The sequence below is a fragment of the Indicator indicator genome, chromosome 35 (assembly GCF_027791375.1).
Source record: "Indicator indicator isolate 239-I01 chromosome 35, UM_Iind_1.1, whole genome shotgun sequence".
Lineage (NCBI taxonomy): Eukaryota > Metazoa > Chordata > Aves > Piciformes > Indicatoridae > Indicator > Indicator indicator.
The window spans coordinates 6,012,088-6,027,493 of NC_072044.1; the positions used below are offsets into that span (position 1 = coordinate 6,012,088).

General features: G+C 59.0%; 2 protein-coding genes across 2 annotated transcripts; one reads left to right on the plus strand and one right to left on the minus strand.

Annotated features, from left to right (window-relative positions):
- Nucleotides 1-650: 650 nt before the first annotated feature.
- SMPD2 (sphingomyelin phosphodiesterase 2) lies at nt 651-4,643 on the plus strand. The gene is made up of 10 exons (XM_054395976.1): nt 651-700; nt 1,102-1,198; nt 2,087-2,163; nt 2,433-2,526; nt 2,614-2,703; nt 3,060-3,142; nt 3,345-3,477; nt 3,551-3,655; nt 3,740-3,896; nt 4,142-4,643. Exons 1-10 carry the CDS (start codon nt 651-653, stop codon nt 4,483-4,485), a joined length of 1,230 nt encoding a protein of 409 aa, XP_054251951.1. The 3' UTR covers nt 4,486-4,643.
- A 1,188-nt stretch (nt 4,644-5,831) lies between these two features.
- Nucleotides 5,832-14,203, minus strand: MICAL1 (microtubule associated monooxygenase, calponin and LIM domain containing 1). The gene is made up of 25 exons (XM_054395969.1): nt 13,943-14,203; nt 12,928-13,135; nt 12,707-12,814; nt 12,464-12,562; nt 12,229-12,384; nt 11,922-12,022; nt 11,418-11,675; nt 10,513-10,628; nt 10,309-10,435; nt 10,006-10,078; nt 9,379-9,529; nt 9,112-9,301; nt 8,892-8,996; nt 8,755-8,805; nt 8,578-8,655; nt 8,080-8,248; nt 7,908-7,990; nt 7,469-7,633; nt 7,081-7,363; nt 6,909-6,961; nt 6,642-6,782; nt 6,425-6,518; nt 6,252-6,351; nt 6,077-6,150; nt 5,832-5,962 (listed from the first exon to the last, which is right to left on the minus strand). The coding sequence occupies exons 1-25, from the start codon at nt 14,201-14,203 to the stop codon at nt 5,832-5,834; spliced, it is 3,375 nt and encodes a 1,124-aa protein (XP_054251944.1).
- Nucleotides 14,204-15,406: the final 1,203 nt, after the last annotated feature.

Here is a 15,406-nt window from a genome sequence, read left to right on the forward strand (position 1 = left end):
TACTCCACTACACCTGCTGCCTGTTCCCCACTGCTGCTCCCCAGCATCCTAGAGCCCTGGGTTTGCTTATTTTGGCTCTAAAATGGGCAGTGATTGTGCCCATTTTCCCCGGAGGGAGATGTGGGAGAATCAGGGCTGGCAGAGTTGCCCCACAAACTGGAGCTGCTTTAGGAGCTGTGCTGGGTTCTCCCGGGTTTTGGGTTCCTCAGAAGTCAGAAGGATCTGTGGGCTCCCCAGATGGGACAGTGGCCCACGCCCACCCCTTGCAGTGCTGCTTTGAACCTGGGTGTGTAAACTCCACCAGGAGCAAGAGGCAGGAAGACAAAGGCTTCGAGCCCCATACCTCATTCCTGGCCCACCAGTGTCCCCATCTGTGGGATGGAGGGGTCATCCACCTGGCTCGGGCACATGGGTCCCTGTCTGGTAGCAAGCTGGGGTTCAGGGTGGGCCTTATGGGTGACGGAGGAGGAGAACGGGGATGGGGCGTGGGCAACACTGGAGCAACCCAAGTGCTCCTCCTTCACAGCCTTTGCCTCGACCCAGCTCCATGCCCACAGCAGCCTAGCTCCCCAGCTCTGCTCCCTGGGACTGTCACCTCCACCTGCTCCCCACAGGACCCACCTCTGTCTGCCATTGTCCCCCAGCCAGCAATGAAGGGAGATCCCCCCCTGCAGCTCCGTGTCTTTGACCTCAACTGCTGGTGAGTCCAAAGTTCACTGGGGCTACGCTGGGCTGTGGGACTGGGACATGTGCACTGGGAGAGAGGTCCCACTTTGGGGTCACCTTTGTGTCCCCTTTGTTTCAAGGTCATGATGCCCTGCCAGCCCCAAAGGGTCATGAGGCGTTTGGCCAAACAGTGTCTCACATCCCCTCTGTGCTCCCCAAGGCAGGGGCACCCACTCACACACCAGCCAGTGGTGAGCTGCCTTAATTCTGCAGGGAGGAAAAGCTGTCACTATATGGCCCTTTCCTCCTTCTCTTCTGTCTGCCTCAGTCAGCATCCTACCCATACCAGTACTGGAGCCCTCTCTCCCCCATTTTGGGTCCTGGTGTGCCCCACTGAGTCCCTTTAGCCCCCATCACTCTGTGACCTCTTGGCAGGGGCATCCGCTACCTGAGCAAGCGGCGGCAGGAGCGTGTGGAGCTCATCGGGGACACGCTGCGCCAGGAGGACTTCGACCTGGTGCTTCTCCAGGAGGTGAGGGTAGCCCATGAGCTGAGTGTGTCTGCTCTCAGCCTATGGGACCTGGCCAGGCTGGAGAGCTGGGGGAGAGGAACTTCATGAAGTTCTACAAGGACAAGTGTAGGGTCCTGCACCTGGGAAGGAACAGCCCCCTGCAGCATTACAGGTGAGGGGGGACCTGCTGGGAGGCAGCTCCATGGAAAAGAACCTGAGAGTGCTGGGGGATAGTTCAACATGAGCCAGCAATGTGCCATTGTGGCCAAGGCCAAAGGTGTCCTGAGGGGCATGAAGAAGAGTGTGGCCCACAGGTTGAGGGAGGCTCTCTTACTGCTCTGCTCTGTCTAGTTGGGCCAGAGCTGGAGTCCTGGGTCCAGTTCTCAGCTCCCCAGTTTGAGAGAGACAGGGAACTACTGGACAGAAGTCCAGTGGAGGCTGGAAAGCTGCTGAGGGGCATGGAGCATCTCTGTGAGGAGCAAAGACTGAGAGCCCTGGGGCTGTTGAACCTGGAGAAGAGCAGCCTGAGAAGGGATCTGATCAATGCTCAGCAAGAGTTAAAGAGGCTGGGGCCAGACTCTTGTCAATGGTGCCCAGTGACAGGACAAGGACTGGTGGGCACAAAATGGAACCCAAGAGGTTCCATCTGAACAGGAGGAGAAAATTCTTTGGTGTGAAGCTGTAGAGCCCTGGTGCAGGCTGCCCAGAGAGATTGTGGAGTATCCTTCTCTGGAGAGCTTCCAACCTCACCTGGCCATTGTGATCCTGGGTGAGCTGCTGTGGGTGCCCTGCTGGAGCAGGGGGCTTGGACTGGGTGATCTCCAGATGTTCCTTCTAGCCCCAGCATAATGGAATTCTTGGATTTTGAGATGAACATGCCCATTCTCAGCCCCTTCCACTATTCTCCAGGTGTGGAGCGAGCAGGACTACAGCAACTTGAAGGCGAAGCTGGGAGGCTGCTACCCCTTCTCCCATTACTTCCGCAGGTGAGAGGGGCTGGGGCAGCTCCTCCTGGGGCTGTGCATGGGGTGGTGGCAGGTCTGTGCCATGTCCTCAGTGTTTGCCCTGTGGAGAGATCAGTGTGGGTGCTCTAGGTCACTTCTGTCCCCATTGGAGACTCCATGCCTCAAAAGCAGCATGCTTATGATAGCACAGGGGTGCCCAGGCACTGGGGGGAGCCCCAATGGCTCGATGCTGAGGGGAGGCAGAGGTGGGAGGCACCATGGTTCCTCACTGTCCTTTTCCTCTCCCACAGTGGGGTGATAGGCAGTGGCCTCTGCATCTTCTCCAGGTTCCCCATCCTGGACACTCTCCTCTACCAGTACTCCCTGAACGGGTACCCTTACATGGTGAGTGGGGTGGGGGGCATCTGGCACCGTGGTGCTTGCTCTCAGGCAGCCTCATCAGCCCCAACCTGCTCCCTTCCCTTCTGGCAGCTCCAGCATGGGGACTGGTTCTGCGGCAAGTCTGTTGGCCTTGTCGTCATGAAGATCTCTGGGATCCTCTTCAACATCTACATCACCCATGTGAGTGCCCTGCAGAAGGATCTGACATGGGGATGAGGAGGGGGACAAGTGGCTGTGTCTCTCCTTCACTGTCCCCTTGCTTTACCCACTGCTCTGCACCATCTCTTCTGGGACTGTACTGATTTAATGAGATATTGCTCTGGAGGGAACTGGTGGACAGGGACCCACAACTTGGCTGTGCTGTGGGGTGAGCATCACATGCTGTCCACAGCATAGGTGAGATGAAGGAGAGTGGTCAGCCAGAGCCAAAAGGGACTGTCTACAGGGACTGAGTGTGTTTGCAGGGAGCCTAGGAGCGGGGCAGGTACTGGCGTGGCAGGGAAGGTAACAGCCCCTGTGACCCCTTTTATCACCAGCTACATGCCGAGTACTGCCGGGAGAAGGATGCCTACCTGCCCCACCGCCTGGTGCAGGCCTGGGAGCTGGCCCAGTTCATACGGTGAGCTGCCCTGAGGGTCCCATGGGGTCTCCATGGTGTGTGCAGTCATCCCTACCTACCTCTGAGGCTTGCGCCACAGACAGCTCCCAGTTGCACCAATCCCAGCCAGGAGTAAGGCTGGAGAGCACTGGTGGAAGTCCCAGTTGCCCCAGTCTGACATGGGGCAGGGTGGGTAGGGATTTAGCCATCCCTGTGCCCACAGACACACCTCAAAGGCGGCGGACGTGGTGCTGCTGGGAGGGGACCTGAACATGCACCCTGAAGATGTGGGCATCCGGCTGCTGTGTGGGTGGACAGGGCTGCGGGATGCCTTTGCTGAGGCCATGCACTTTGTGGTGAGCATCAGGAGGTGAGGGAGGTCCCAGGGCACCACAAGAGCCCTCCACCCACCCAGGGCTTCGGTCTCAGGGCTGTGAGGATGGCTGCACCCTCATCCCCAAGAACCGCTTCACTGACAAGGCAGAGCTGCTGCCCTTCCCGCTAGGCATCCGCATTGACTACATCCTCTACAAGGTACTGGGGCCACCCTTAGCCCATTGGCTGTGGTGGGGGGGTGGGGTGAGCACCAGCATGACCCCCTGCTGTCCCCTCACCCAGGCCATCTCCAGCTTTGTAGTGAAGTGCAAAGAGCTGAAGACCACCACAGGGACAGCCCCAGGCATGGACATCCCCTTCTCAGACCATGAAGCCGTGATGGCAACGCTGCACATCAAGAGGCAGGGACAGGATGCAGGTGACACCCTTGGCACAGCTGGTAAGGTTGGGGGGTGCTTCTAGGGTACCCCTTGTGCTGCGGGGGCTGGTGGATGGACTGATGGAGTTGGAGGGAGTTTTGGGGGGTGTTTCCCCTTATTTGGGGCATCTCTTGGGGGGGCTGCTTGTGGAAGGGTGAATGGACAGGGCAGAGTGGTAGGGATGCGGTTAATAAAGGGCACCAAGGGGGTGAAAAGTGGGTGCAAGGGAGGTGCTCCCTTGCTGAGCAACCCCTGTTCCCTGCAGAGCCAATGATAGCAGACGTGGTGACAGAGGCACGGACAGAGGTGGGCGTGGGGCTGCGAGCAGCGCAGCGGCAGCGATACTCCACTGGCAGGATGGCTGTGCTGGCCCTGCTGCTGCTGCTGGTGCAGGCAACAGCTGCACTGGGCACACTGATGGGGCTGGGCACTGAACAGCCCTTCCCCAAGCTCTCCTTCTCCCTGCTGGCCTTCACTGCCATTGGCATTCTCCTCTTTGCCACCGGTCTGCACCTCTTCCACACCATGGAGGTGAAGATGCTGCTGGGCACTGAGGAGCAGATGCAGATGGCACTGCGGGCACTACAGGAGCATCCCCAAGACAGCTGATCTGGGCCTCTGGGTGTCCCATGTTCCCTCATGTGTGTCCCATGATGTTCCCATCTAGCCCCATCCTGGTCCTTTTTAGTCCCTTTTTCTAGGTGACTTCTGGTTTTAGGCAAGCAGCACTGTGGCCAGCTCTGTACTGCAGAGACAGCAGCTGCCTCTCTGGGTGGAATTAAGATTTCAGGGGCAAATTTGGCAGTTTGTCCCCCATGGAAACCACCGCAGAGGCAGCTTTTAATTGCTGGGGTTTTAAATACACTATTTCTACCTGGAGGCACCCACCAGCATGGCTGGGAGGCTCAAGAGGCTCAGCCTCCCCTTGCTCATGGTGGCCTTGGGAGCTCCTGGTGAAAGCTGATGACTGCTCCAGTAACCAGGTTTGATTTGGGTAGAAAATAAAGGTGGCATTTGTACCCTTGGTGTGGGTCAGGAAGGCTTTATTCAAAGGCGGATGGCGGGAGGTGTTGCAGCAGGCTGGTACAACTCCAGCATCCCTTGTCCTTGGTGTCACACAGAGCCAGACCTGGACACAATAGCCTGCTGGACAAAAAGCCCCTTTCCTGCTCTTGGGACTTCACAGAATTTTCTGACTCTGGTTTCCTGCAGTGGCCAGGGACAGCATAGTTGTGGCACTCAAAAGCAGCAATGCAAAGTGATGTCATCAGCCCTGGCTGGGATAGATGTCCACGGTTGGGCTAGGGGTCGTGAGTTAGGATGATGGGTGGGATGTCCTGGGGTGGCTTGCAGGGGCCACTCCTGATGCTCTGTATTTGGCATCTCCACTGTGACCTGCACAGTGGTGGCTGTGGTCACATCCTTGCTGCTGTGAGCAAAGCCCTTTGATGCATGGGGCTGGACAGGTAATGATGGAGCCACTGCTCCTGCTGGAGCCTGTCCTGAAGCATCCATCCATGCAGCTCAAGCATGAGGGGCTCTGATGGACAAAGCCTTCAAAGAGGTGATGGCTGAGGGATTTCCAGGGCTGGGGGAGACCCTGTAGGACTTCCTCCTGCAGCAAACCCTGGGCAGAGCTGCCACAACCCCATGTTTTGTAGCCCCCTGCAAATCTTGTTTTCAAGCAAGCACAAGGAAAAGGCAATCCAGCCAGTCCTGGGGGACAGTCTCTCTGCACCCCAAAGCTGGGGTGGTTCCAAGGTGTCTCTCCACAGGGGTCCCCACCAGCAGGTCCAGACCCTCCCTGGCAGGCTTTGGCAAGCTGGGGCCTGGATTCACCACAGCAGCTGCCTGCAGATGGCTCAGGCATCCCCACCTTCAGAGGCAGCTCAGGGTGATGCCAGGGCAGGGGAAATGGTTTGTGCCCCTGCAGGGAGGTTCTGGGGCCATGTGGCTCAGGCCTGCAGCTCGCTGAGCCGCTTCTCTTCCTGCCTGAGGATGAGGGCGTCACGCTTCCTCACCACCTCCAGCAGCTGTGCCAGGGTCTCCTGAGCAGCCATGCGATCCTCGGATGTCTTCAGGGATTCTGCGGAAGCAGGGGGCTGGAGTGGGGCTGCATGGCCCACAAGCTCTCATCCTGCTCCCCCACTGGTGTGCAGAGGGACCCACACAGGCAGATGCACACCCACACAGCACTCACCCTCCTTGCTCTCATAATACCGGAGCTTCTGGTCAAGCTGCCACTGCTCCTCCTCCAACTTCAGCTCCTGCACCCTGCAGGGAGGGAAAGGGGGTGCTGGGTGCTGGGCTTGGGGTGACTGGGGTGAGTTGAGTCCCGACACTGACCAGGGAGCATCCCCGCCCAAGCGTCTTACACAATCATAAGGTCCGACTCCTCAGACAGCAGGTTGTTCTTCTTCTGGACCAGGTACAGCAGTTGGTTCATCCACTGTGTCTTCTGCTTTTCCGGGGTGCCTGTGGGGCAGCAGGGGCATGAGTGGGGTGCAGATCACCTGGTCATGGGAGTCGTGGTCCACCATGGCCTTACCTCCCTCATCCCGGAGTAACTTCTCTAGCTTGATGCCCTGTTGCTCCAGCTCCCGAAATGTCACCTCGATCTCTTCCAGCCGCCTTTGGATGGCCTGTGAGGGAAGGGCAGTGCTTGTCCGTGTGCTGGCACCTCCTGGCACCTGGCCACCAGCAGCAGATGGAGGGGACAGGGGTTGGCCCTGGGCTGGGGACCCAACTCTCCCCTATGGAGCTACCTGGGCTTGGCGGAAGCGCTTGGTCTGGGCATCCCGGGCCCGGCAGGTGAGGGTGCACTCCGGCATGGTTGGCTTCCCCTCTGGCCCAAGGTTCAGAAACTGAGGCACAGACACAAGGTCAATCCCTGTGCCAGGCACCTCCTGCCCGGGCAGCCACAGCAGAGCCAGACCCAATGCCTCTCTGAGAGGAGGTGCTGGCAAGAGCCCCAGGCACTGCCCAAGGTGGGGCCACCACCGCTCAGGGAAAGCGCTCACCGACTGTGTCACGGTGCCAAGGACTGTGTCCTCCTCCTCTTCCTCACTGTCACTCTCCTCCAAAGCTGCCCCAGAGAAGAGCCATTATGGGTCAGTGCCTCATAAGCAAAACATCGGGCACAGCAGGATAGCAGAAGTACACAGAGCCCTGCCCAATCAGAGACTCCAGCTTGTAGCCACCTACCTCCTTCCACGGCTATGTCCTCCTCCTCCCCCCAGGCATCTTGTCCCCTGCACAGGACAGGGACAGCCTCAGGCAGTGCTTGGAGCCGCAGACGAGCTGGCTTCAGTGGTGGCTCAGGCTCTGCTTCACTGGTGAGGTTCAGTGTGGACAGCTTGAATTTCTCCAGTGGTGTGAGGACTATCTTCCTCCTGCCTCCACTCTCCTCAGGCTCCTCCACCACCCCTTGGGGCTCCAATCTGAGATCCTCCTTCTCCCTTGTGTCTCCCCTGGGCTGTGCCAGCAGCTCCTGCTTCTCCATGACATCAGCATCCTGCTCTTCCTTGGCACCAGCATCTTCTTGCTCCTCCCTATCACCTGCATCCTCCTGCTCCACCATGTCAACAGTAACTTCTTGCTCCTTCATGTCACCAGCATCCTCTGCATCTTCTGCTGTTCCAGGCTCTCTCCCCAGCTGTGGGTCTGCTGTCATGGGCTGCACGGGACTGGGTATCCCCTCCTTGGGGGACACACATGGGCTCCCAGCATCCAAGGGCAGGTCAGTGGCAGTGGCATCCTAAGGTAGAGTCAGCAGCAGAGGGTGATGCAGCACAGGGCCATGCCTGACCATCCCCCTCCATAAGGAAATTTTTTACACTGAGGGTGGTGAGACCCTGTCCCAGGGTCAGGTTGTTTGGGGCTCTGAGCAGCCTGCTCTAGTTGCAGATGTGCTTGCTGATCACAGAGGGTCAGACTGGATGAGCTTGAAAGGTCTCTTCCCAGACAAACCATTCCACAATTCCATGATGATGCCTTTCCTGCACCACCTATGGGGATTTACAGTGACTTACCCCACTGGGCAGCACCAGGGGCTCATCGTGGGGCAGGTCCATGCTGGGTGGAGTGGGGTAGTGAAGCGAGCAGTAAAAATGACCTGGAGGTGGAGAGGGGTGTCCAAAGCCATGTAACTGCAAGGCAGAGAAGCCCTGCCCCTGAGCAGCCCCCTCTCCAACGCCCGCTCACCGTGCTGCTCGTCGAAGCTGTAGTCGCCCACACGCAGGGTGGCTCTGCAGCACTGGCACTGGAAGCAGCCGCGGTGGAAGAAGTGTCCCTCGGCACTGGCTCGCTCCAGGATGTAGACGTGGAGGCCGCAGAAGCAGCAGGCGTCACTGCTGTGCCTGTGGGCTGGCGGCTGCAGTGGGGACAGGGCAGGTTGGAGTGACACCAGGGTGCTGGCACCCACACTGCCCCGGGGCTCTACTGGCAGCCCAGGGCGTTCAGAGGGTGCTTTGCAGAGGTGGGTTTGGGTGCTTGGGTTTGTTGGCACCGGCGAGGGAGCGGCAAGTCCTGGCTCCGGAAAACCAGTTGGGTCAGGAAGCAGGCAGGGAGGAGCTGGCAACCTGTGGGTGTTCTCTTGCACAGCCCTGTTCCCAGCCCTTGACTCGGTCTCACCGGTCCCCAGTGCCCCCCCCCACCAGCCAGGAGCTGGGTCCCCCACTCCAGGGCAACACAAAGACCGACCTGCCCTGGGTGCATCATGGTGGGTTGCAGCAGCTTGTGGGCAGCATCTGGAGTGTCTCCATCCAGCCCCACATCCACCTAACAAGCAAGCCAAGAGCAGGGTCAGCCCCCTGCTCTCTCCCTGGTTCAGCTGCACCCCAACAGAGCATCCCTTGAAGTGCCCAGGGCAGGACCCACCTTGGTGTCCCTGCAGATCCTCTTGGTCTCACCATCCTTCTGGGCATTGTCCTGTGAATGCAAAGAGGGTATTTAGGATAGGGAGGGGACTACAGTTCTGGCTTACAGTCATAAGTGTCTGGGTGGGGGTCCTTCACCTGTGTACGTTTGTGTGTCAGGTTCCGGCTCTTCTGGAGCTTGCTGAGGAAGAGGATGGCCCCTCGTGTGCCACGGGGAGTCAGTGGCTTCTGACTGACCTCCTCCTCCTCTGCACAGAGGGCACACAGCCATGTTGGTGGGACCTGCCCTAACAAGCAGGGAGCATCCAGCCAGCCCCAGTGGGGCACAGGATAGGATAAGCACCCCCCAAAATCTCACACCTGAAGAGGTCTTGAAAGCTTCATAAAACTGGCTGAGGTAGGTGATGAGCCCCAGGCGGTTGGGCTCTGCCATGGCAGCCATCTCTGTGCTGGAGAGGACAGGCTGGATGCCCAGCTCCTGCTCTGCCTTGTCCAGCATCATCTGGTGGATCTGGATGGGATCCCGGGGGTCTATAGAGTCAAAGTCCCTGAGAGGGGACAGGTGCTGTCAGGGTGGGATCTGCAGGGTAGGGGGTCCCAGAGTGGAGGGGTCCCAGGCACTCACACCAGGTTGGGGTGGAAGTGATGGATGAGGGCACAGAGGGCCAAGCCACTGGTCCAGGAGGTGGTGAAGTTGGTGACAGCCACACCACGGTACCCGGCTGTGCTGGCCTGGCACCAGCTCAGCAGCTCTTCATAGGCATCTCCAGAGACCACTGGGGAAGCAACATGTGTCCCCATCCCAAAGAGGCAGGGGATACCCCCTCACCCCACTGCCCCCCACCTCCATTATCAGTATTATAGTGGGGAAGGGTCCCCAGGGAGTGATGCAAGAGCCCACCATGCAACCACCTCCCACCACAGGCTCAATAAACATTGCTAAAGCATCTGTCATGACTTTACAGCTGAGCACCACTGCAGGCCAGAAGGGGGACAAACCCCACCCCTGCAAAGGCAGCTGGGGGCAGGGGGCTGTGTCCCCATAGAGCCATGGGCAGAGGGAACAGAAACCAATGGTGCCACTGGGACGGAAACACAACTGCTGCTGGGAGGAGTGTGGCGGCCAGCTGGACACCAGCCAGGGCTCAAGAAAAATAGGATGGGGAGGAAAATCAGGGCAGGAGCTGCTGCGGCCAGGAGGAATTGGGGGTTCTGGTGCTGGGGGGACCAGCACAGGGCTGGCTGCTCCTACCAGTGGTGAGCTGGTTGTCACTTTTCCTCTTGTGGTCCACCTCCACCATGCCCACAAGGTAGAGGTCCCGGACCTGCCAATGGGGACATGCCAGTGGCAGGTCACCACCTTCACAGAGCCAGTAGCACCACACAGGGACTCTCAGAAACCCTTCAAGACCTCCCCAGATCCAAAATCCACAACAATGTCCAGGGGACCAACAGTTTCAGCCTCACACCCTCTGGGGTCAGGGGACTGTGTAAATTGATCTCAGCCTGACTGCCAGGGAGGCTGGGCTGGGCGGCTGCCCCATGGTCTGGGTACCTGGCTGGCTTTGATGGCCTGCAGGTTGATGTTGGGGTAGCGTGTGGCCGGGTCAATGCTGTACTGGCTGATGTTCTTGTTGGTGTTGTCTGGGGAGGTCTGCGAGAGGTGCTGATAGATGCTCTCCCTGGAAGGACAGGACTGGGCTCAGTGTCACCAACCTTGCCCAGTCCAGGACTGGCCCAGTGGAATGGGGACACCTACCTCTCAGCCAGCACCTCCAGGGGGGGTGTCCCAGCTGCCCAGCGCCGCACCATCCACGCCGCATCGAAGGCAGCAAGGAAGCCCCTGGCCACACCAGTGCCCAGTGGCCAGAAGGGCTGTGAGGGGAAAAGCAGAGAGAAGTGGAGTTAGAGTCGTGTGGATGGCTGGGAGGAAACTAGGAGCTGCTGGGCTTGGCTGGGGATGAAAGCAGGGAGCGGCAGCAGGCTGCACAGGGAGAGGAGAGGATGGGTGGCTGTGTGCTGCCTGGCTGGTACGGCTGTGTCTGGGGAGGAGCTGGGCTGCTGCCCTACCCTGAACCCACCCCCGATCTCCAGTGAGGCCACCGGCAGGGACCTGTCCTCAGCTATGAGGCCAGGCTGAGAGAGTTGGGGTTGTTCAGCCTGGAGAAAAGAAGACTCGAGGGAGACCTGAGTATGGTAAGAAAGCTGGGGACAGACTTTTGAGCAGGGCCAGTTGTGACAGGACAAGGGGTGAGGGTTTGAACTAAAAGAGGCAGATTCAGGCTGGAGAGAAGGCAGAAATGTTTTATGCTGAGGGTTGTAAGACCCTGTCCCAGGTGGCCCAGGGAAATGGGAGATGCCCCAATCCCTGGTACCATTCCAGGTCAGGTTTTTAGGGCTCTAAACTGTAGTTCCAGATGTCCCTGGTGACTGCAGGGGATTGGACTAGATGACCTTTGAAGGTCCCTTCCCACCCAAGCTGGTTTCTGACTCTGATTCTATAACCTCCCCAAAACATGCCACTGCTGGGCCTTGGGGAGTCTATGCCCAGGGATGGGGTGCACCAGACAGTTGGAGTGAGAAGCTCTATAGTAGGCAACCAACACACCTTGCAAAGAGAGGGGAAACTGAGGCCCACAGAGATGCTGCAAGGGGGACCCTCACCTCCACCAAGCAGTCGCCCACCAGCCCAAGGAGCAGACGGGCTCCGTTGTGCTCCCGCACCAGTGCCGCATTCTCCGAGCGCATCATGCAGGTGAAGTCAAACATGTCGACGTCTGGCAGCGCCCGGTGGTTGAGGGCAAACTCCAGCATGGGCAGGCAGTAGTTGGTGGCGAAGTTGGCAGCTTCTTTGGCATAGCTGAGGAGGGCATCATGGTTGACGTTCTCAGGGGCAAGAAGGCTCTCAATGTCCACTTTATCCTGCAGGGATCGGGGAAAGCTGGCTGGGATGCAGGAGCTGGTGGTTGCCCCTCAGCCTAGAGGTAGTCGGCTCTGGGGTGAAGCCACCCCACTGGCCTTGGGGCTGAGTCTCCCTGAAAGATTTTTCCCCTGAACAGGCCACAGCTGCTGAAGCCTCACTATCCCAGGGGTGCATGGTCATGCACGCATGATTTGCATCCCATCCTGTTGCCAAAGGATCCCAGAGCTGGATCCTGCCCTCCTCACCTGGAGGATGACGCCCTTCTTAAGGAGGCTCTGCTTCTTGGCCGTCATGACGAAGTAGTGAGTGTCATCCTTGTAGTAGACGATGTTTTCCAGGTCAATGCCTGGTGAGGGGGAAGGGCCTGAGCTGAGTCAGGGCCACAGGGAGCCCACACACTGTGCTCAGCCCTGAGATGTCCCCTACAGTGGGGTACCATGCAGGGACATGTATCCCATCACACAGGGCATGTGGGGGGGTCACACAGCAGTGCCTTCAGTTGCACCAGGTGGGGACAGGGAGTATCAGCACCCCCAGGCCAGGCCCACTGACCTGTTCTGTTGTAGAGGTTTTGGAAGAAGCTCTGGTTGTAGATTCTGGCCACGCCACTGATCTCAGCCACCTCCACCTCAGCCCGGCTGTGGTGGTTGATGAAGTTGGTGGTGATGCCAATGGCCAGCTTGCCCCTCGTCTCCTTCCTCTTGAACCCTGTGGGATGGGACAGATGTGAGCCCCCACCAACCCTCCCAATACCAGTCCCAGGGGTGCAGGAACCTGCTGCTGTCACCTTCAGGGACAAATTTGCCACCGCCAGCTGAGATGAGGACATCGAACTCATAGTGGCTGAGGGAAGAGGAGCTGGGCTGCAGCACAGCCCTCCAGCCGCCTGCGGGGACAGGGACACTCACCAGCATGCTGGGGCTCAGCTGCGACCTGCTTCAGGATGGGGAGAGCAGAGCAGCCACCGGCAGGGACCTGTCCTTGTCCCTGGGGATGCCACTCCCCCGTGTTGGTACCTTACCTTGTCCACCCACCGTGCCTGAGGGGGGCACGAGGCCACTGAACCTCACATTGATGTGCACCTCCACGCCCAGCAGCAGAGCCACTTTCAATAGGATCAGCTGGAGCTGCCGGATACCTGTGGGGGTAGAGGGGAGCACTCAGGACTGCACCCTGCAGTCCCTAGGCTCCCCACAGTGGGGGCACCTTAGGGGTTCAGAGCTTGCTCCCTCCTGCCCCCAGAAAGCTCACTGATGTGGTCCAGTGTGCCAGTGCAGAAGCGTCCATAGAACTTCTTGGCGCCCAGTGCCCGCAGGTCGTGGATGGTGAAGGGCCAGAGGTGCAGGACATTGTTGCGGGAGAAGGAGCTGCGCTTCTCCAGCAGCACCACGCGGGCACCCAACAGTGCCAGCTCGATGGCCACCCGCAGCCCGCAGGGACCAGCCCCCACCACCAGGCACTGCAAAGGGAATGGGAGGCATGAAGAGGATGGGTGGCATGAAGGGGACAGGCACCTGAGAGCAAACGTTGAGGTAAATCCCCGTGGAGCTCAGCACCACCGTGGGCAGTGGGAGCTCCCCTGGGTCAGGATCTGGCCCTTACCACTCTTCCCCATTTCCCCAGGGTTCAAGCTCTGCTTCTCCTTGTGAAGTGGAGCCCTGTGGGGTGTTGCCCCCTCCCTGGCTGCCTGAACCTTGCCTCTGCACAGGGCCATGGCAGCAATTAAAGCGCTCGGTCAGATAAGCTGCACATCTGCTGCCTGCCACAGCCCAGAAACGGGGAGGCTTCACCAGCAACAGGCTCAAAACCAGGATTTGGGTTTGATCTCCTGCACAGGGGTTGGGGGACAGGGGGGGCACCAGTAGTGGGGACAAAAGCTCTGGGATACGGGGACAGAAATAGCGTCCCTCAGCCCCATGGGGACATCCTAACTTCCTCTCAGTGGGGACAAGTTAAGCCAACATGCTCCTGTCCCTCAGAAAGGGCACAGCAGTTCCCTCTGCCCCTTCACAGCCCACCACGGGATGTCCCCAGCAAAGAGTAGCCAGAAGGATGAAAGACACCACTGGTGAGGGACACCAAGGCGGCATCACACCATGAGGAGGGGATTGGCAGTAATTAACACCTTGTCCCATTAAACCCCATCAGCTTCCCACCTGGCATATCCTGCATCCTCCTGGGGTGGGGACCAAGGGATACTCTCACTCCAAGAACAAGGACACAGGGCACAGAAGGACCCAAACCCCACACTTCGTGCCCATGGTACCTTGGTGTTGGCACAGGCTGTGCCCTGGTCATAGTCCTTGTGATCAGCTTTCTTATCCAGCTTGCTCCACAGGGCCTTGGCATTCCAGTAGTTGAGGGCAGCCTTGAGGCCGTGGTAGAGCTGCAGCCCACTGCCCTGCAGCCCCAGCTGCTGGCATAGCTTCGTAAAGCAGCCCAGCACCTCCTGGCACTCCCCAGCATGCAGGAACCTCTCAAAGGTGGCATGGGCCGGGTTGCCTGGCTCGTCAGCTGGCACATTCATCCTGCTTCACCCAGCAGCCTGGAAAAGGACCATAGAGATAAGCAGGGAGGGGGACCCTTCTGGACCCCACCCTCAAACCCACCAATACCAGACCTGGTGTCTTGGTGCAAGGTTTCCCAGCCAGGGGCCTCGCTGGGTGGGGGTGCTGCCAAAATGGGGACCCTTCCCAGCAGCAGCAGCTGGTGGAGCCTTCCTGGGGTGCTGCACCCAGCAAGCCACGGTGTCACCCTGCTGCAGTGACGTCAGGGGAGGGGACGGGGAAGGCTGCGGTAGCAGCAAGCAGCTTCTTCTATAGCTTGTGTACCTGCAGAAGTGAGAGCAGAGCGAGGTGACACTTCCTTCTTCTTCACCCTCAGCCTCACTGTGGGAGGGATGGGGCAAGGGGGCCCAGCTGCAGGGACAAACCACAGTTGCCCCAGAAACCAGTAGGATCTGCCCCTGGGGCAGGAGGGACCAGAACTGGACCCATCCCACCAGCCTGGCTTTTGCAGTTGGACCTGAGAGACTTTCCCCAGCACCACTTCTGCCTCTACCACCCCCAGCATGGGCGGAAGCAGATTGGCACAGAGGAAGCCCATCTGGGGAAACCAAACAAAGCCAAACCATTGTACAAACAGCCCCACTGTGCCAAGGAACACACAGCAGGAGGGGAGCAGCACACCCCCCCCCCAAACCCTGCTAACCCCTGACATTTCCCAGAGGATCAGCACTCCTTGCATCTGTCCCCCCAGCACTGTCCCTGCCACCCTCTATCTTGCCAGCTAAGCACAAAGCTTTGCCCTTTCCAGCCATTGTCACCAAAGCCCGAGACTGGGAAAGCCTCCCCCAGCCCAGCAAAGCAGGTGGTGGAGATGTGGCACTGCCAGGGAGGAACTGGTGGTAAAAGAGTCAGGAAACTGGAGCGCTGCTACCTTTGAACCATTACTCTTTGCCCTCTCACTGCTTGGCATTACCAGTGGGCATGTGATGGCACCCTGAAGGTGTCAGCCAGCTCCAGCCCAGCAGCAGGACACCAGAGGGGGAAGGATGCCATGTCTGAGCCAAGCTGCTCTCAGTGGGGTGTGGGAAAGGAGCTGTTTAAACCTGGGATTAAATTTGGGCTGAAAAGGCTAAATTCTAGCAGGGTTTCAAGTTCAGTCTTGCTCCAGCAGTTTCCTAATGCCGCAGGCACTTTGCAAGGTCAGCTGGAGCCATGGAGGATGC